The sequence below is a fragment of the Zingiber officinale genome, chromosome 6A (assembly GCF_018446385.1).
Source record: "Zingiber officinale cultivar Zhangliang chromosome 6A, Zo_v1.1, whole genome shotgun sequence".
NCBI lineage: Eukaryota > Viridiplantae > Streptophyta > Magnoliopsida > Zingiberales > Zingiberaceae > Zingiber > Zingiber officinale.
In genome coordinates, this window is record NC_055997.1 from 119,930,804 (window position 1) to 119,951,726 (window position 20,923).

The following is a 20,923-nucleotide window of genomic DNA, read 5'->3' on the forward strand; positions in this document are numbered from 1 at the left end:
GCTAAAATCCTTCGTCCTGGATTCCATGGTCTTTCTCCATCAAGTGGTGCTGATTGCACTCTCTTCTTTCCTTCCTCAGTCGATGGCATTGGAGCTACTGAACTACCCATAAGGATTTTTGCAATGGTTTTAGTTGCACCAAACATGTTTTCTGTTTTCATAAAATTTCTAGTTTTATAAATGTTTGGACGTCAAGAATAATATGCACTTTCACACAGGCAATAACCCAAACACTTTCTGGGCTTAATTTCTGTTCTCCAACGCTAGTTTTATAAATGTTTTGATTATTTGATTTAATAATCAATCAAATAATTAAAATTTTCAAATAATCAACAAACTTGAATTGAAATCAAGTCAAACTCAAATTAAACTCAAATCTAATTTAAATTAAAATTTTGATAATATCTGAACGAACTAAGTTTAAATTAAATTTTAAATAAATTTAAATCAACCCAACTTAAATAATCATTTCAAAAGTAAGACTTGCTCGAAGTGGTAAACTCTTCCTTCTTCTGTGTTTCGTCGAGCACATGCCGTGGATCGGCTTTAATATACTTCTTCTCGCATTTTTTTTTTTCTTCTGCTTCTAGCTGTGTTCTGGATATGAAGCATGATCCTATCGAGCTGTTATAGTCGTAATTAATTCACAATTTAGTGTTTTGTTTGATCATAAATTTAGGTTTAGCAAGACAATTGGGCATTCTGGATGTCAATTGCTCGTTTGCAAACCTCTTCAAGCAGTGATCTTTAATAGGATTATCTATTAAATCTTTCAATCGGAGAGAGAGAGGGAGCGCGTGGGAGGGAAGGGAAGGGTGTCAAGGAAGATGGCGGCATACCAAAAACCTAAAGCTATTTTTATGGCGTTTGGAACCAAGGGCGATGTCTTCCCCATCGCGGTAGTTTTCGTTTCCTCCATCTTTCTGATTTCTGTTCTTTTCACCTTTTGGTAATTTCCATCACTTTCTCGTCTTCCTTTTTGTGTTATTAGGCGATTGCTTCTGCCTTTGCTTGTGACCAAAAGCAGTATCAAGTTGTGTTGATTACTCATCGCGCGCATCAGGTTTCTAAAATATTCGTTTGCTCTAGTAAATGCGTTAATCGTATCATCTTCTTTTTTATTGTCTTCCAAAAAGATATCGTTTTTTTTTCCGATTTACTGAGAGATGCTACTATCACAGAGTTTAATGGTGCATTTAGCAGAGAAGAATGTCAATTATATTCCAGTGAACTCTCCTCCTGTTCTTTCGGTTCATCAGTTTGTTAATATGCCAGGTCAGCTTACAGATATTGTCCTCGCAGTCCTTTCTTCTTCTGTTTGTTACAGTGATTCTCGTGCTTGATGATTTCCCTTATCCAGATTCAGAGCAGGTATCCTTTCCAATTCACAAAAAGAAAATTCAGGCAGCACACAGGGAAGAATGTCTATCTGTCATTGAAAGTGTCCTTGGAGATTATCCAAACATGAAAAGTGATTTTATCGTGATAAATTTCTTTGCCTTGGTACTTCATTCATTTTGAAGAATTCCTGTATTTGTACTTGTTCCTTTTTTTTTTCACCTTGATAGAGAATTGGAAATCACAACTGATGCAGGAAGGTTGGCATCTTTCTGAAACTTTTCAAATTCGATGTGTCATTGCTTCTCCCTATGTTGTTCCATATAGGTCAGTATGTAACTTCTAGACATTCATTCGCAGTTAAAAACTCATTATTATTATGCACTTCAGTGCATACATGATTTATATTTTTGGTGGTCTGTATTGTTTGATGTTTTTGGTTCATTGATAACCTTAACCCTTGCTATTGTTTCTTTCTTGTGATTCTGAGGAATAATCTATAGTTTGCTTTTCATTTTCAAGCCATAGTGAATCTGCATGGATTTTCTTTTGCACTGTGTGCTCTCTCTCCTTATTATTTTTCACATCATTTTTTTTTCTTTTTCTAACCATGGGTTCGGATGATAAAATAGTGTGTTGATGGACTGGAAGTTAGTGCTAAGGAAAAAGTTTCCTTTCCACAGTTTGCGTGTGCCTATACCTTAAGTTGCATGTAAATTGCCTCTAAGCAGCTTAGCTTTGTTGATTTAGTGGAAATCAGTTTGAAACTAATAATTTATATTTGATAAAATTTTCCATCAATTGATGAAAGATAGTTTTTTTATTCTTTCTCTTGCATATTTCTAAACTATTCTTTATATTCATATCCAGTGCTCCTTCAGCATTTGTACGCCAGTTCAAACAAGAACTACCACTTCTGTATAAATATTTTCAAGAAGCTCCTCCCAACACGGTATGGTATGTCATTGCTTGTAGTTGTTTTTACCCATCTAATGCCCTCTTGTACTTGGTATTTAGTCTTGCATAACTTTTCTTTCCATAGGCTGTTGTTTGTAGGGGAAAAGAAACATAGTATTCTGAAAAACTTGTTATTCAGACATTCATGGAATGACTTGAATTATGCTGTTTAATTCAACCTTAGATAGAATCAGTCAAACGAAAGCACTGAATAGGAATTAGATTAAGGATACTCACTATGATATTTGTCTACTGGTGGACATAAATTTCACCGATGGTCAGTGCATGGTACTTGTATAGTGCAGGTCACTTGTTTTTTGAATCTGAAAGTTGGTTCTCCTTTCTAAGTTAATAGGTTAGTTGGAACGATGTAGCCCACTGGATGTGGCCACTTTTCACAAATGATTGGGGGTCATGGAGAAGTGAACAATTGAAACTGAGCCCCATTCCTTTCATTGTAAGTGACTTCAACTGATTTATCTACTAAATATTCGGATGATTACTGATTTATTGTAAACCATATTAACTTGCTTTCTAAAGGATTACAGGATGCAGTAACGAGCCTTCCAATGTGGCATATGCGAGCAGAATCACCATTATTAATGTAATGTTATAAAAGATTATGCTTTTAGAATATATATTTTTTAGCTTTTGCCTTTCTTACCGAGAATCATAGTGATTTCCAATGTAATATATCTATTATAAGGTGCAATTTACACTATCACAAATAGACAACAATGAGGAATCTGAGACAAACATTTTTAGTTGGTTCAAATTCCTGTCAAATAAATAATAGTTCAACTTTTCCTCCTATGTGTTTACTTGGGAAAGATAATATTGACTCATAAAATCCCTAAAAGAATTGACCTTCCTTGCTCAAAGGATTGAACTGGGTTCATCATGTGCCTGAATAGTCAATGTAAAATCACTGTGCAAGTAAAGCTGCGAAATTACCACCACATGAACTATTTTATACTTTAATATCATGTTCAAGATATTAATTGAAATGTTATATTAACTATTCTGTATTTTGAGCAGCTATGGATTTAGCAAGGAAATTGTCGAATGTCCAGGTAATGCATTTAAAGTTCATGATAAGTAGTTTTTGATCTTTTTTATGAATAGTTAATTTTGAATCTGAAATTTGTATGGTGATTATTACTTCTTTACTCTGAGTTTATTTTGGGTCTGTGGTACAATTTTCAGTTCATTACATCATAATGTGTTGCATGCATGCCACCAATGGCTTTCAACTTTCAATCTCTTTCTCTTTGACTCTTAACATGCTATGTAGAAGGCTTCAACTAAGTATCCTAGACGTACACTGCTAATCTGTTGTTTCTTTCCATGGATTTGGGTGTTTTGAGCAAGAAATTTGTAAAGTTCATTTTTCATTTTCTATTAAGAGATTGTATATTGGCTGGCTGTAACAAATCTTTCTTTTCTGTTCTCTCTTGCTCGTTTCCTTTCTTTACGTATTACCTCCATTTTCTTGATTATATACGTAATATATGTTGGGATGGGTTTCTTGTATCTTCTGCAGAAATTTTATATACAATTGTCATGCTAACTAGTTCAAAAAGCTTTAGAAATGAAGAACTCATAAGTATTTGACTGCTTTTGATTTGATTCCCTTCCATTATCCCTTCTGTCCTTCAGTTGATCATTAGGTTGTCCTCCTAAATAGTTTTATCGAGATATTATTTATCCTATTACACTTAATAATTTTGTCAATGATGTTTGAGTTTCTGATAGACTATCTCAGTTTGCACCTGTTGCCTTGAGTATGTACTACCAGTGATCCAAAAATAAATTTATTTAAATATCTATTCCATTTTCATATCTTAGATTGGTGTTGTAATAATGCAACTTTTTGTTATTTTATTCTGTTTTATTTCCTTTTGGTTATTTTTATCAGTTAGGTAAATTTATTGGACACAACGCATAACAATGAAAAAAACTAACACAGCTACAGTAGTAAATCAGAAATTTACTCAATGGAAAGCCCTATATCGATTGAATATCATCTTACTTCCATTAGCAAAAGCTTGACCAAGTGCATGTGTGTCATTTAGGTGTTTTTTTTATCTTGCATGAAATATTAAGAAAATTATACTATGCTACTTATGCACTTAAAATGCTATTATTTTATGACTTTTTTTTTTTTTTGCCTCGGCCTTCATACAAACTTTAACCTACATGCAAATATTTCTTCTTCAGAACTCACATAGTAATGCCAGAGATCGGTAAAATTTGTGACAACTTCTGATCTCTTTTTGTTCTTATACTTTCACTTGCATTCTGTTATGATTATATTCACCTTTTCTCTGATTGTTTGATTATTGTTGCTTAATATTTTAAACATGGACTAATTTTGAGAATCTTTACAGATTACTGGCCACCGAATACTCATGCCTGTGGATTCTGGTTTCTTCCTTTGGAGTGGCAATTTTCATGCAACGGATGCAGGGAAATAGTGTCACCAAATCCGAGTAGCTCTATGACTAGAAAGAATGAATTGTGTGCCACTCATGCTGATATGCAGCAGTTCCTTACACAAAGATCTTATTCGTGTTTACCAATATTTATAGGACTAAGTTCCATTGGAAGGTAGCTTATTTCCCATTGTCCAATTTTTAAGCATATAGTAATTGCTTGAAGTAAAGATGCTTGCCCGTGTGAATATGATTCTTTTCTCTCTTTTTTTTCCTCTTGATAATACGCTACTAGTGCAGATTTATGAGGTTTAATTTATGTGAAAACTATGTACGACTAGCGGATCCTAGCTCACCGATTGGAGTTTAATGATGGGAAAATTAAACAAAAAAATACAATATAACCCAGATGGAAAAAAAAACTTTAATAACTTTTGGAATTTGCACCATCCCTTGATCTAATGGTTATTCCAAGTGTGAATTAATTTTATGATCTGACTAATTCTCATAGTTGCTAATCTAATTTAGAGACAACGAAGCAAAAAAGAAGCATGCTACTTGTCCTATTCCACATTTTACTTATCAACATTATGGTCTTGTATGCTTGTGATCATCAAATCCTTAAGGTTTAACGTTTCTGTTGTTTAAGTTAATATTCTTTATGCCAATAGAATAAGGTTCTTTATCCATTTCAGCAAGGAATATATTTTTTGGTTCTATTTCTTTTACAAGTCTTGAGTATGATTGTTGACATGGGTAACGAAATCATATTCACTGTCCTTAGCGAGACCAATGATTTGATGTTTCAGTGGACTATTTATTCTAGATCACTAATTCTTGTCCTGGAAAATTAACAAAAGATGATATACTATGATTAGATATTACTTGAATTCCTGATTGCTATTTTTCCTTACAATAGATTATGCAATAGTTCTCTTCTTTGAGATCCAGAACCTAGGTTTTTTCTTCCTGTTGATTGTTTAATTTAGTAATTTCCTTCCTAGTATCCTACCAAGTGTTGTGCCAATCTTCTACCAACTTTGATGTTGTTTCTCTTGGGTACAAATGTGTTGCGCTCTACGCAAGGTACAATGGAATACTCTTGTCATTTGCCTGTTCTGCAAGTAATTTCTTTATTTCACAGCATGGGCTTTCTTAAAAATCCACATGCATTCCTAAGGGTGCTCGAAGCCGTTATAGAGGCCACAGAATACCATTTCATCCTTCTCACTGCTGGATATGAACCATTGGATGCTTCTATAAAATCAATTGCAGCTACATCAACAAGCAAAGTCGACCCACAGCTCAACACATCAGATGGAACTCTCCTCTTCAGTGACCGGCTCTATTGCTTTTCTGGGTAATGGCTAGAATTTCTCTGAAATGTTATATATCAACTTTGACAAATTTCTTGAGGTTCATGGGTGTTCTTCTAACTTGACATGATCAGCTCCATACCTTATAGCTGGCTCTTCCTTAGATGTGCAGTTGCAATTCATCACGGAGGCAGGTAAGGAATTAGGAGCAAAGTATCATTTCCCTAGATCTGCACACTTCGTCTAATGTGATGCTTGCTTTAATTTTGCCAGTGGCTCAACTGCTGCAGCACTTCATGCTGGAATCCCTCAGGTTGTGTATAAGAGCTTTAATGTAATTTGAAGAACCTTGCTTAATCAATTTCCCCTCTAGTGTTTGATCTTGAGTAGCCACGACTCTTCAAATTGCATTAAAGCTCAGTTTGGCCAATTTATACGCTATGATTTACTCACCCCAGCAGTACAAAGATCAGCTTTGCATTTCAAACATAGATTGTAAACGACTGATGGATCACATATATTTCCCTGCAGATAATATGTCCATTCATATTAGATCAGTTTTATTGGGCAGAGAGACTCCACTGGATAGGAGTCGCACCGGAGCCGCTTCGTAGTTGTCATCTTCTTCCAGAAAACATCAATGGTACAAGCATTATCCAGGCTGCAGATGACCTGGCAAGAACCATAAAGTTGGCATTATCGCCCGAGATAAAAGCACAAGCATTGAGAGTGGCCGATATGATCTCCTCAGAGGTACTTGAGATATAAAGACTAACTCATGTAAAAGAAATGATCTAGATCTCACTCTTCATAATTGAATTAGTTTTTTTTAGCTATTTGTTACTTATATTGCAAGTTTTTTCCCCAGGATGGTTTGCAAGAGGCTGTAAAAATTCTGAAAGAAAAGGTGATATGCCCTGAATAGTTTTACTGAACTCACAATGCATCACCATCAGCTGAGATTGCTTTACATGATAGAGCTTACATAATTAACACTTACCCACGCTCTTGTTCCCATCTCTGTTTATTTAAGCCTTTTAGCCATCTGGGATTATTTAAGTTAGATCGATTTATTAAGCTCTATCTGTTTATTTTGTACCTTGCTTTTGAGTTATTTCAAGTGCAACGTTATAGTAGATGATCGACCAAAGATAATCCAGTGTAGTGCTATTATTATCTATCAATTGATGATCAATACAGTTTGGTGATGCAATTGAAAATATTAACTGCATGGCACGTGTTCATTAAAGAAAGACGAACTTGATGCGAAATTTTCTAAATGGGATACGTAATTAAAAGAGGCTAGACTCCTAGGCTATTCGTTACGAGCACTTCTCGATTTATTGGAAAATTTTTATAAGATCAAGTCAATCATCCCAAACTCACGTTATCCAATTTTATTAATTTTTTTTAACAACAAAAATGAAGATTATTGAATTTCTTATATAAAATTTTTGACAGATTATTGAATTTCTTATATAAAATTTTTGACGGATGAATTGCAACAATTTATGAAAAGAGAAAAATTCCCATAAAATCTTTCTTACCCTAACACCTTTGTTTCTTAAAAAAAAAATAGTTTAATATTCTTCACCAATTAAAATCAGTAGCACAAAACATGAGGAATCTATTTTTTTTTAGGGTCAATTTTGATTTATCAAATATCTTAATTTAAATTCTTTCTACCAATTTCTATTGATCAAAACCAAAAAAATAAAGATATGAATGAATTCCTAAATCTACCATAAATATAATAATAATTTTATACTATCCAATTTCTAGAAGTGCACAGTGGCATGTAAAGGCAGAAACGGCATGGCTGTTTCAATGCCCACTGGCAAAATTCTACTTTTTTCACAAGAATCCCTGTTGAATTGGAAGCAGAACTCAATGATGCAAATTCCAAAATTCGACTGAAAAATACAAGAAAGATTGACATCTTTTTGAGCCAAGCCAACCACACCAAACATTGTTCTTCACACTATTTTTATAAATCTCCCAAAGAAATATCAAGGCAAACCATTTAAAGTCTGTAAATCACACTAAATTTGAATCTTAGTTTAATTCACTGGAATTGCTGCAATGCTGCTGGCTTCCTCAACTGTATGAACATCCTACAAAAAAATTTAAGCTTTACATTAGGAATATCTGCTTAATAAGAACTTTAAATTAGATTGGATTATTACCGTATTCTCCTTGTCTTCCTGTAATGCACCTTCTGTGGCCAAAATATCTGCTTTGTCACCTAAATTATCAAAATTATTTCAAAATAAGCAAAGATTTAGAATTGAAAATGAATACTAATTTTGCTACCGATTCTTTTATACTGATAGCTCGTGATTGTTTTGAGAATCATATTGAAAAAAAGACTTGGACAACAGACCATCCACACACTACTTTTATAAAAATATCAAAGATTTTGAATTTAGTGAAATGCATGGAATTAGGTTGGTATCGTTACCCGTTTCAGGAGGAGAATTTTCTTCTGACTTCTTCATTGTTTCGTCTTCCTTCGGAGATTCTATCTTTGACTTCTGAGATTTTTTGGATACAGTGGTTCCATTGTTATCTTTAATAGGCACTGTCTTTGCTGCATCCTTGTTGCCTTTGCTTACAGAAATTGGTTGCCTCTTTGGAAAACCATCCTTACTGTTTGAGTTAGTGATTGCGGTGAGACTACCAGAGTACAGTGCCTTGGATGTCACATTTCTGTCTCTTGATTTCGATTCTATGCTACATTTTGGCTTGTCTGATTTCTGAGTCACCGTCTCAGGTACCTTAGGGGAATTTACAGAAACTTTAAACTTCTCAAAGTCCTCCATGATATTGTAGCGCTGGAGTAAATCTTTGACAGATTCCTCTTGCTCAGTAACAAGGGCATGTCTTTGTATGTATGATTTAAGCTCCTCGCGTACTCGATCTAAAGGCTGTCAAATAGAATTTTGCAAATATAGAATAATATGAACTTGGAATTAAATAACCAAGAGTAGAGAACTAAACTCATGCAAAAAAGAAATCATTGGCATTACAGGTCAGTAATGTAAAAAAGATGCAACGAAGTCAAAATTTATTTATTTATTTATTTTAAAAAAAAAAGGGCATTCTGCTCACCTCACATTCTGACTCAAGTGCAAGCTTGAAAAAGCCAAGTGAAGTTGAATGTTTTGATGCTAATTCTGACAATTTGATCTGTGTTAACCAATAAGAAGCAGAAGAAAGTACACTGAATTTCCGTCTGATGATAGACTTTGATGCTTCAGACGATGGTGTATCGTTTTTCCCTTGCATGTTCAATCTTTTCGCTCGTGTCTCTGATATAGGCGTTACACACCCAATTGGTTGAGGAACGGGAGTAGAACTAGGTTTGGTAGGAATTGAAAGTCTACGTGGATGCTTTGCAGCATTATCCTTTCCGGACACATTGAAAACGCTCATGCTCTTGCACACTGCAGGAGAAGATCTACCTCTGAAAGGACAACGATAATGTTCAGGAATTGTGCCTAACATGTTATTTCAAATAGATGATTCTCAATCATAAGAATTCTGGCAGAAACAAATGTCTAAGATAATCATCTTTTTCCATAAACAAGCACTCAAGTCGAACCCTCAAACATCCAAAAGAACTACTAAAGACCACATAAATATTAGTATTAAAAAACTGTATCACTCTGAATTTTTATAGAAAGAACAAGTGAGAAACCTTTTGGTCTGGGCACGAAACAGTTATTGAATGCTTCTCGTTTTATTGTAAATATTACTTCCGAAAAAAATGTGCTTTCGTGTTTACTACTGTAGGAATTGTCAAACTCTAGGTTGAACATCCTCCATATCTTGCTAATTAACATCCAACTTTCTTAATCAATTCAAAGTAGACCAAATCAATGACGACGGATAACAATTGGTCATAAACAATCAAAGTGAAAAAGATAAACGGTATGTTGCTATGCATCACTAGCATAAGCGAAAGCATAACATAGGAAGAGAAAATTACTTCTTCGAAGCAGATGAGAGCGTAGGTTCGTCGATCACCGGCTTCCCATCCTTCGATTTAGCCGCGGATCGTAGCGGGTAACGCAACTTCGAGGATCCTGCACCCGATGCTTCGTTCTCGAAGTGGTCAAAGAAAAGGAAAGACAACAAGATCATTACAACACAAATAATGGAGGAATGGAGATCAGTACCAGATCGGGCGGACAGATTGCTGGCGGCTTCCATCCTTTGTCTCTCTCGCAGAGCGTGATCGATCGATTCGATCCCCAAAAAAAGGCGAAGAACTCCGTCGAATTTTGCAGCGCATGCCAAGTTTGAGCCGTTATAATGAGGAGAAGTTGCAAAAATGGGCCCCAACCCTTTATATTCAAACACGCGTTTTGAGCGGGAATGGATCGATTTGAGGATTTGAAATTCGAATTAAGTAAAAAATTTTGGGGAATAAACCCGCAACTCACCCAAGCGCATTGGACGATTGGTATGTAGTGGTCTGTGTGTTGCCCCGAAACATACGGTCCAGATTGAAAGACTGTGAATGTGGGTGGTCAAAATTTATCGATTGAGAAATAGTAGCGAGAGCGTTCCCCACGATCCCAGCGCGGATCACTGGTCAACGATCAGTCTTTTGACGAGTGATAATTGAGCACGTGGCACGCAACGAGTTGGGCATTTGAAATTAGGGATTATTATTTATTACACCAAAAAAGGTAGGTTATATTTTGTGTTAATAATCTGGACAGATGCTGCCCCGCTTCTAAAGGAAAGCAAATTTCTTCTCCTTTTTTTTTAAAAAATTTTATTTTTTAAATTAATTTTATTTATTATTTTTTCATTAATACTTATATATTTTTTAATTTTATTTAATTTTTATTTAGTTTTATTTTTAAAATTAATTTTGTTTATTATTTTTTCATTAATACTTATATATATATTTTTAATTTTATTTAATTTTTATTTAGTTTTATTTTTTTAATTAATTTTGTTTATTATTTTTTCATTAATACTTATATATATATTTTAATTTTATATAATTTTTATTTAGTTTTATTTTTTAATTATTTTTTCATTAATACTTATATATTTTTTAATTTTATTTAATTTTTATTTAGTTTTATTTTTTTAATTAATTTTATTTATTATTTTTTATTAATACTTATATATATATATATATATTTTAATTTTATTTCATTTTCATTTAGTTTTATTTTTTAATTATTTTTTTTATTATTTTTTAAATTTTATTTAATTTTTATTTAGTTTTATTTCTTTAATCAATTTTGTTTATTATTTTTTATTAAAAAATTTTATTTTTTTTATTTTATATAATTTTTAATATATGTGAGAATATCTTCCTTCATTTAAATTATCTTCCTAATTCGACACTTAAATTACCTTCATCCAACTCTTGACATATATCAGAACCTTCTCTCCCTTTAAATCATCCCTCTCTTCAACCTGAGAACGGATCCTCTGGTCCGTAAATTGCGGATCAGAGGATGATCTATTTTTTTAGATCCTTGATTTGGATGGACCCCATTTTTTTAGATCCTTGATTTGGATGGACCCCATCTATTTAAAGGTGGAGTCTATCCAAATCAAGGGTCCTCATGCAATGGACCATCACCTGGTCCACAATTTACGGACCAGAGGATCCCTACTGCTTCAACCTTTGACACATAACACATGTAAGAATCTCTCATCCTCTTTAAATTACCCATCCTCCAACTATTGACACCTGTCAAAACACTTGACACATGTTATAACTGTTGATACAGTATGACCTGGCTGTTGTTTTGATGTTGACACTGATTTAAGTTTGTATCAGATATTAATTAAACTCATAATGACTACTGATCGAGGTTGATCAGTTGGGAGGGAAAGTCCTGGTGAGTGAAGCCAGGCAAGGGAAAATCCAGATGGGTCAAGGTTGACCAGACATCTGGTGAAAAGTCCAAGCAGGGAGCTTGGCACGGGAAAAGTCCAAGTATGGTGACTTGGCACGGAATGGTCAGAGAAGACTCGGTAGCTCGTTCTCTGGACCGGACGAAGTCGGAGAGAGCTCGGTAGCTCGTTCTCCGGACTAGGTCAGAGAGGGCTCGGTAGCTCGTTCTCAGGACCAATCCTAGTATCACATAGGCGTTGGATTGACCGATCCAGTGAGACTTTGATTGTCTGATCGGTGCACAGACCGATCTGGTGAAACTAGGTTTGCTGATCGGTCTGGTGACCGATCAGGAAACACTCAGTAGCACACTGAGTGTAATCTGATCGGTCTATAGACCGATCAAGAAACACTCAGTAGCCTACTGAGTGTAATCTGATCGGTCTGTAGACCGATCAGGAGATGATGTCGCGAGAAGGAAAATGGCAGGGGATCGGTCTGTGGACCGATCCATATGATCAGGCCATATCCTGATCGGTCTTGGGACCGATCAGGTGACGATCTTAGGAGTGCGAGAAACCGCACTCATTAAGCCCTGATCGGTCTGCAGACCGATCAGGCCATACCCTGATCGGTCTTCACGACCGATCAGACATCAATTCAAAGGTGTGGATCGGTCCGCTGACCGATCCACCTCACTGTCTGCACACACTGTCAGGTTCTGCTGATTTCTGATTCGTTTGAACAAATCAATTTCTGCTGTGAGCTTTATGTGGTGCAGGTTGCAGGTTCCATTCCAGTGCTTAATTTCAAATTAAGCCTCATCAAAGGAATAAGACAGGGCTTACTTTTTTCTGTGTATCACTGCGATGAGGGAAGATTGAGCATCAACGGATACTGATGCTAACAGACTGCAATCTCTGTTCGCGATCAGCTTGACTCCTGTGGGTTGGTTGGAGCTCAGAAGACACCAGCAAGACCAAGGATGATATTGGTGTGAGTTCAGAGAACTAGCTGAGGAGGAAGAGTGATTGGCGATGCTTGTGTTTACAGCAGAGATTCGACGCAGAGTTTCTGCAGCGAAAGAGCAGAGGCATAAGAAGAGAGACGAGGAAGCAAGGAACAGAGCTCTCGGTTGATTGTGTGAAACAAGCTGTGCTGTGCTTTGTGCTTGAAGAGAGGCAGTATTCTTGTGTTCCTGCGTGTGCTTATTCTTCGCTGATTGTGGCTGTGAGCTTCCTTTGATCATTTCACTTGAGCCACTACTGTAAGTCTTGTGCTTAATTTCTTACTGCTGTTAAAGACTTTGTGGAGAGGTTACTCCACCGAGAAGGAGAATCCTTTAGTCGGATAGCTTCCGGGGTGTGATCTACCGGAAGATCAAGAGATCGTCCACCTTACGGACACGCCGAGGAGTAGGGGCAAGTTATCCCCGAACCTCGTAAATCTCTGAGTTAGTGTGCTATGTTCTCTCTTTGTTTTAGTTTTCTAATTCCGCTGTGCTAACAAAGTTCTTGAAGAAATTTGTGTTTAGTATTTTTCAAAGAGGCTATTCACCCCCCCCTCTAGCCATCTAAGATCCCAACAAGTGGTATCAGAGCAAGGGGCTCTTTGATTCGGATTAACACCCAAAAGAGCAAACAAGGATGGCTATGAAGGAAGGCTTTAGCACAAATCGACCACCCTACTTCGAAGGAGCAGATTTTCAATATTGGAAGGGCCGCATGGAGTATTACCTCAAGACCGACATTGCCATGTGGTTCTCAGTCAAGGAAGGTTTCACACCACCAAAGGATGAAGAAGGTAAGGAACTCGATTCGTCAAGGTGGTCTACCGAACAACTCCGCAAAGCACAAGCCGATGCCAAGGCTATGGTCACCTTGCAATGTGGAATCGCCAAGGACCAACTCGTCAAGGTAGGTCCGTTCTCGAGTGCAAGAGACCTATGGAACAAACTCATCGAGCTCCAAGAGGGAACTCGAGATTCTCGGATTGCCAAGAGGGACCTATTCTTGAATCAACTCCAAAATCTAACCATGAAGGACAATGAAACGGTAAGTGAACTTCATGGGAGATTCAAGGAGATCATCAACGGTCTACACTCTGTGGACGAACGAGTGGAGAATCGCGATCTAGTAAGGTACGCTCTTAAATCTTTTCCTAGGAATGCTTTGTGGTCATCTATGGTAGATGCCTACAAGGTATCCAAGGATCTTTCCATTGTTAAACTAGATGAATTTTTCTGTGAGATGGAACTTCATGAGCTTGCTAACAAAGGTCAAAAAGAGAAGGGTATTGCTTTATTTGCAGGACCAAAGAGCAAGGATGGAAGAAGGAAGAAGGAAAGGGAGAAGGAAAGGGAGATTTCCTCATCCACCTCTTCCTCCGAATCCGATGATGAAAGTGGATCATCATCAAGTGAGATGGCGAACTTCGTAAGAAGGATTATGAGAAGAAGCCGAAGATACAAAGGAAAAGGTAAAACTAATGATCAAAATTTTGATAAATCTAATGTTATATGTTATGAGTGTAGCAAGAAAGGACACATTCGGAGCGAGTGTCCGAAATTAAAGAGGAAGGAGGAACGAGCCAAAAAGAAGGAGAAAAGAGTCAAGAAGAAGAAGGCTCTCAAGGCCACTTGGGATGAGTCCTCATCAAGCTCATCGGAGGAAGAAGAGAAGATGGAAAAGAGCACACGACAATTAGCACTCATGGCAAGGGAGGTTTCGGACTCCGGAAGTGAGGGAGATTCGAGCGATGCTTCAACCGCGGCTTCATCATTGTCGGATGATGAACCTCTTCTCATATAGAAAAGTGTTATAAGACTATCACTCACTTATCTACATTACTTAAAAAGTCAAAAACAGAAAATAAATTGTTAAAAGAAGGAGTAAAAACCTTAAGGACTTTTAGGGAAGATGAGGTCGATGACCTACATCTAGAAGTCCTCGAGGATGAGAACAAGGCTTTGAAGGGTGAGGTTGAGAAACTCAAGAAAATGCTTGAGAAATTCTCAACTAGCTCTAAGACTCTAGACATGATTCTCAAAGGGCAGTCTACAACAAGGCCGGGCTAGGGTATCAACCCAAGGAGTCGAGTTTCATTTCTCTAATGTCTAGAACTCAAAATAGTAGATCACATGTTTCTAGGGCTCATGGAACTAGGAAAGGTATGACCAAGGCATGGATTCCTAGGTCTTTCGTTGTAGAAGCATTAGGTCCCAAGATTTGGGTACCTAAAACCTCTATCTTCCGTGTCTTGTAGGCATTGGTTGAGGGGGAGCATCTATCAACTTGGTTTGTTGATAGTGGATGCTCCAAGCACATGACCGGGGACAAATCACTGTTTACAACCATTCAAAACAAAAGTAGAGGTAATGTGTCTTTTGGTAATAATGGTAGCCTTAAGGTTGTAGGAGTTGGAGACATTCATATATCCGAATGTCTCCATATCAAGAATGTCCTTCTAGTCAAGGGGATGACTTTTAATCTCCTAAGTGTCAGTCAATTGTGCGATACGGGTTACACAATTGAATTTCATTCAAGTCAATGTTTGGTTAAACACATTGACACACTTGACACGGTACTAGTAGGCACAAGGGTTGATAATATTTATCAAGTATCGTTTAAAAGTGCTACTAATGCTTTGATTAAGTGTTTCATGTCGAAAGAAGAAGAGTCTTGGCTATGGCATAGAAGGTTGGCACATGTAAACATGAAGAACATCCGTTAGTTGGCCAACCAAGGATTAGTGCGAGACTTACCCAGCATCAAGTACCAAAAGAACAAACTATGTGATGCATGTCAAATGGGTAAGCAAACAAAAGCATCTCATAAAGGTAAAAGCACTGTGAGTACATCTACTGCTTTAGACTTATTACATATGGACTTGTTTGATTGTAACAATGTTATTTCATTGAATGGTAGTAGATATTGTTTAGTAATTATTGATGATTTTACTAGATATACATGGACTTTCTTTTTGAAAACTAAGGATCAAACCATAGATATTTTCATTTCCTTTTGTAAAAGAACTGAAAATGAAAAATCAACAACAATTAAAACCATTAGAAGTGATCATAGTGGTGAATTTCAAAACCATAGGTTTTTAGAATTTTGTCAAGCAAAAGGGTATAGACATGAGTTCTCAACTCCAAGGACCCCACAGCAAAATGGGGTTGTGGAGAGAGAGAACCGAGTCTTACAAGAGGATGCACGAAGCATGCTCAATGAGTACTCACTACCGAGTTACTTGTGGGTTGAAGCTGTGAATACAGCTTGCTATGTGCAAAACCGAATCCTGATACATAGGTTTTTAGGAAAGACTCCCCATGAACTTTGGTTTGGGAAACCACCTACAATTAAACATCTTAGGGTGTTTGGTTGTAAGGTATTTATTTTGAACACCAAGGACCATCTTGGAAAATTTTCGGCCAAGGCTGATGAAGGGATACTGGTCGGGTACTCGCTCACCAGCAAAGCATATCGAGTCTACAACAATAGGACTAAATTGATTGAAGAGTCCTCTGATGTAGCTTTTGAAGAAATCCCTAACTTAAATGATCAATCAAGGGCTATAGGAGAAATTCAATTTGAACTTAGAAATCTAAGTTTGAATGATCAAAATGAAGAACGAGTCGAAGTTGACTCTGATGTTGATGAGCAAAGGCAACAAAGAACTCAATCTGATCCTTTGCCTGATACTGAGTCTCTGCCTGTGCATAGTGAGACCATTCATGAGGCACCGCCAACACCAAGGCAGTCTAGGTTAGCCTCTAGTCATCCCCAAGACCAGATTGTGGGAGACATCCAACAAGGGGTTAGGACTAGATCATTCTTTAGAAATGAGTCCAATGAGGTTGCCTTAATCTCAGAAATTGAACCAAGACTAGTTGATGAAGCATTGCACGATCCTGATTGGATCATAGCTATGCAAGACGAATTAGGTCAATTTGAAAGGAGCCAAGTATGGGATTTAGTTCCTAGACCTAGGAAGACCACCATTATTGGAACCAAATGGGTCTTCAAAAATAAATTAAATCAAAAGGGTGAAGTTGTAAGAAACAAGGCAAGACTTGTAGCCAAAGGCTATAGCCAAGTCGAAGGTCTTGATTATGATGAGACATATGCTCCCGTGGCCCGATTAGAGTCCATTCGCCTAATGCTAGCTTTTGCTGCACATAGAGGTTTCAAGCTCTATCAAATGGACGTTAAATCGGCTTTCTTGAATGGTCTCATCAAAGAAGAGGTCTATGTTGAGCAACCACCGGGGTTTGTGAGTACCGAAGCTCCAAACCACGTATACAAGCTCAAGAAAGCTCTTTATGGGCTTAAACAAGCACCTCGAGCTTGGTACGAAAGGCTGTCAACTTATTTACTAGAGAAGGGATTTGTAAGAGGTCAAATAGACCCAACACTATTTCTACGTAGAGATGGTGAAAACATTTTTGTAGCCCAAGTATATGTCGATGACATAATTTGTGGCTCAAATAACAAGGGCTATTTGAATGAATTCATTTCTCACATGGAAAGTGAGTTTGAGATGAGTCTAGTAGGAGAGTTGACATTCTTCCTCGGACTTGAAATCAAACAAACTCGAGATGGAATTTATGTCCATCAGACAAAATACACTCAAGAGATGCTTAGAAAATTCAATATGAGTGCCTCTAAGGAAGTGTCTACTCCAATGGCAACAAACACTCGCCTTGACAATGATGAGAGTGGAAAACCAATTGATCTAACGCAATATAGAAGCATGATTGGTAGTCTTCTATATCTCACAGTTAGTCGACCGGACATACTCTTTGCTGTGGGCATGTGCGCTAGGTATCAAGTCTGTGCCAAGGAATCTCACTTAATTGCAGTTAAGAGAATTCTGAGATACCTTAAAGGCATAATTAGAGTAGGTCTTTGGTACCCACGTACTGAGTCTTTTGACTTGATAGGTTATACCGACTCCGATTATGCTGGGTGCAAATTGGATCAGAAAAGTACTAGTGGGGGCTGTCAATTTTTATGTTCATCTTTAGTTAGTTGGTCAAGTCGGAAGCAACATTGTGTTGCTCTCTCCACGACCGAGGCCGAATATATTGCCATGGGAGAGAGTGTATCACAGTTGTTGTGGATGATACACACCCTAGAGGATTATGGACTTTCTTATAAGGGTGTACAAGTGCTATGTGACAACATTAGCACGATCAACCTAACTAAAAATCCAGTCCATCATTCGAGGACCAAACACATTGAAGTGCGTCATCACTTCATAAGAGATCACGTAGCTAGGGGAGATATTGCACTCACATATGTTGAGTCAAAGTCAAACCTAGCTGATATTTTCACCAAACCTCTTCCGGAGAATGAATTTAGTCATTTAAGGAGGGAGTTGGGAATGTGTTTGGCTCCTTAGGTCCTTAGGACTTCATCATGATCAATAAGGACAATTAAAATGACAAGAGAAATTGGGAATGATTTTGGGCAACTCGGGAACATCTCACACAAACTATAAGGTTGAACAAAATGTTTTTGCTTGCTAGAAATGGGGTGAGATGCTAGGATCAACCAAATTGTTCAAAATGTATCATGCATCCCTTGAATAATGAGGTTGACGAGATATAAATTGAGTATGGGGAAGACCATTACATAATTTATGTGTATTTGGTTCCTAGATCTTACTCATATATTCCAACCAAGGAATCTTGGTTGGACATTTGCCTAATAATAAAAAAAAAAACATCTAACATGGTTGATGTGTTTGATTGATACCTTTGCTTGATACATTTCGTGACCTTGATTGAAAATAGGACAAGTTGGTGAAGAAATATCAGCAATTTAGACATATTTTGATAAACTTGAAACTAATCATAGAAAGGACGAATTTTGAACCAGGTTATAGATAGCCTAAGTTAGTTTTGGTACCTTGGTTCACCATAGATTATAGTTTCAGCAAATAAATAACACAAACTTCTCAGGTCTTGAAAGTTCTCTGGTTTTGAGACTTTCAGATTCAAGAAGAAGTTTAAGTATCTGAAATTTTTGAGCCCTGGATGATTCTAAACCAGGAGAACAAATCCTTAGAAAATATTCATTGGTATCACTGAATATAGTCTGTGGGCTCTCCAAATCCTGGGTTCTGACCTTAGTAGTTGTTGAACAAAGTTTCAGAGTCTTTGATACGAATTACAGAGATTGAAATCACTGGATCTCAGTAACTGATCGGTCCAGGGACCGATCAGGATGTTCTCTGATCGGTCTCTACGACCGATCAGGAGAGTTTCAACCTCTTCATTCGACATCTGATCGATCCGGGGACCGATCAGGCGATACTGGATCGGTCTGTCGACCGATCCAGAATGAATCCATAACTCTCTGTTCACTAACTGATCGGTCCAAGGATCGATCAGCTCTCTATGGTTCGCAGGAAGGCCCCCTGATCGGTCCGAGCACCGATCAGAGGGTTTCCTGATCGGTCTGGGGGACCGATCAGACCCCTCTGTGCGTTAAAATCGATCATGATCGAACAGCCATCCGATCAGATCACACTGTGCACTATCCCCTCATTAAATCCTCCCGACCTCCTCTCTTCCCGATCTTCTTCCTTCTCAAAACCCTAGCCGACCGACTCATAACCTAGCCGACGCCCCTCTCTTCCTCCCGTCTTTTCGACCCATCGTCTTCTAAAAGCCGAAGGTCACAATGGCACCGAGGTAATCTCTTGATCTCTACTGTTTATTGTCTTTGGCAGGTCATGTTATCATGTTCTTACTGTCACTATGGTTTGTGCTCGGTGGTTTGCCCATGGCCGGTGCTCTTTCCTTGTTCCCATTGTCCTAATTGTTAGAAAGAAACCCACTGGTGGTGAGGGAACCTCTAAGGAACCGACCGAGAAATCCAAATCCAAAGCTCCTGCTCCCTCTCGACCCCAACCAGCTAGTTCTAGTAGATTTTCTAACCAACAGTTTGAACAAGCGTTTAAACAGAGGACATTCAAGTTACTTCCTTGTCGATCTGTTGATAAGAAGTTCATGCAGGAATTTTGTCCCTCTATTTTAGAAACAATTGCCTACTACAAGCTCGATTCTTTGGTTTTTCTAGAAAGGGACATCAACTTTGACCTAGTATCTGAATTCTACAACAATCTTCATCAGCCCGGTGATGGAATTTATAGAACTAGAGTCGCTAAGAGATCTATCAATTTCTCCATTGCAGAATTCTTTGAGTATCTAGATTGCCGAAGGAGTTCAGGAGATCCTTTTTCTATTTATCCTGATTTACCAGTCCCATTACTTCCCCCACTTGATGTATCATCTGACACCATCCATGAGTATTTCTTTGGACATCCTAGACCGGATGGGCTAGATGAGTTAGATTTTGAGTTCCCTACTTTTGCAGCTTTGAAACTTTCTGCCTCCGATTATATTCTTTTTAAGATTGTCACGAACTGTCTCCTACCAATCACATCCAAACCCCTGGCTGAGATCCGATCATTTCATTGTCTGATGCTCTATGGATTGCGTCGGCGTCTCGATTTTGATATCATGTCGAGCATTTACACTTCGATCATCTCATATAGTCAGCCTAGCAGCTTCACTGTTTATATGCCTTATGGGCATATAATTACTGATTGGCTTGAGACCCTGGGTGTTGATGTCTCTAGGGGGAGGATGGTAAAGATGGTTAGGCAGGATTGCCGACTTGGGAAACGGGCATTTTCCAAGTCTGGTATCATAGGCCAGAATGGGGCAGTTCGGTGGAAGGATGGGAGAGCACTTGGTGAGCTACCACGGGCGCTTCCACGACAGGCTGCTGTTGCTGAGTACGGAGAGGCGGATCCGGATCTGCGCTGGCAGATTGCAGAGCTGGAGAGCCGCTTTGATCAGCACGATGAGATGATATCTGCTGGCCTGGATGGCCTGCGTATTTGGATAGACCAGCGCTACGATGACCTGCGCGGGCAGATTGACCAGCGCTTCGATGATCTGCGCAGTCATCAGGTGGTGACACAGCAGT

The 20,923-nt window shown here is 37.8% G+C and overlaps 2 protein-coding genes across 3 annotated transcripts; one reads left to right on the forward strand and one right to left on the reverse strand.

Annotated features, from left to right (window-relative positions):
- The first annotated feature begins 491 nt into the window (after positions 1 to 491).
- LOC121997764 (sterol 3-beta-glucosyltransferase UGT80B1-like) lies at positions 492 to 7,144 on the forward strand. Its single transcript, XM_042552383.1, has 15 exons — positions 492 to 899; positions 992 to 1,063; positions 1,182 to 1,275; positions 1,361 to 1,503; positions 1,595 to 1,665; positions 2,209 to 2,290; positions 2,651 to 2,752; positions 2,844 to 2,899; positions 3,334 to 3,368; positions 4,686 to 4,905; positions 5,875 to 6,090; positions 6,181 to 6,240; positions 6,320 to 6,359; positions 6,578 to 6,799; positions 6,915 to 7,144. The coding sequence occupies exons 1-15, from the start codon at positions 828 to 830 to the stop codon at positions 6,969 to 6,971; spliced, it is 1,542 nt and encodes a 513-aa protein (XP_042408317.1). The 5' UTR covers positions 492 to 827; the 3' UTR covers positions 6,972 to 7,144.
- Positions 7,145 to 7,920: 776 nt separating this feature from the next.
- LOC121997765 lies at positions 7,921 to 10,384 on the reverse strand. Of its 2 annotated transcripts, none has more exons than XM_042552385.1 (6): positions 10,228 to 10,384; positions 10,038 to 10,134; positions 9,158 to 9,512; positions 8,508 to 8,973; positions 8,233 to 8,291; positions 7,921 to 8,160 (listed from the first exon to the last, which is right to left on the reverse strand). In XM_042552385.1, the coding sequence occupies exons 1-6, from the start codon at positions 10,259 to 10,261 to the stop codon at positions 8,107 to 8,109; spliced, it is 1,065 nt and encodes a 354-aa protein (XP_042408319.1). In that variant the 5' UTR covers positions 10,262 to 10,384; the 3' UTR covers positions 7,921 to 8,106. The 2 variants fall into 2 exon arrangements, with proteins under 2 accessions (XP_042408319.1, XP_042408318.1); XM_042552384.1 differs by having other exon boundaries at positions 10,038 to 10,146; positions 10,228 to 10,382.
- Positions 10,385 to 20,923: the final 10,539 nt, after the last annotated feature.

Excerpts from the sequence above, each read along its gene's own strand:
- LOC121997764 (XM_042552383.1), top strand. The coding sequence starts at position 828 with ATGGCGGCATACCAAAAACCTAAAGCTATTTTTATGGCGTTTGGAACC. Across the intron at positions 1,504-1,594 it reads TGATAAATTTCTTTGCCTTG|GAAGGTTGGCATCTTTCTGA; the intron begins GTACTTCATTCA and ends CAACTGATGCAG. Across the intron at positions 6,360-6,577 it reads TTCATGCTGGAATCCCTCAG|ATAATATGTCCATTCATATT; the intron begins GTTGTGTATAAG and ends ATTTCCCTGCAG.
- LOC121997765 (XM_042552384.1), bottom strand. The coding sequence starts at position 10,261 with ATGGAAGCCGCCAGCAATCTGTCCGCCCGATCTG. Across the intron at positions 10,147-10,227 it reads CAATCTGTCCGCCCGATCTG|CATCGGGTGCAGGATCCTCG; the intron begins GTACTGATCTCC and ends TCGAGAACGAAG. Across the intron at positions 8,161-8,232 it reads AGGAAGACAAGGAGAATACG|GATGTTCATACAGTTGAGGA; the intron begins GTAATAATCCAA and ends ATTTTTTTGTAG.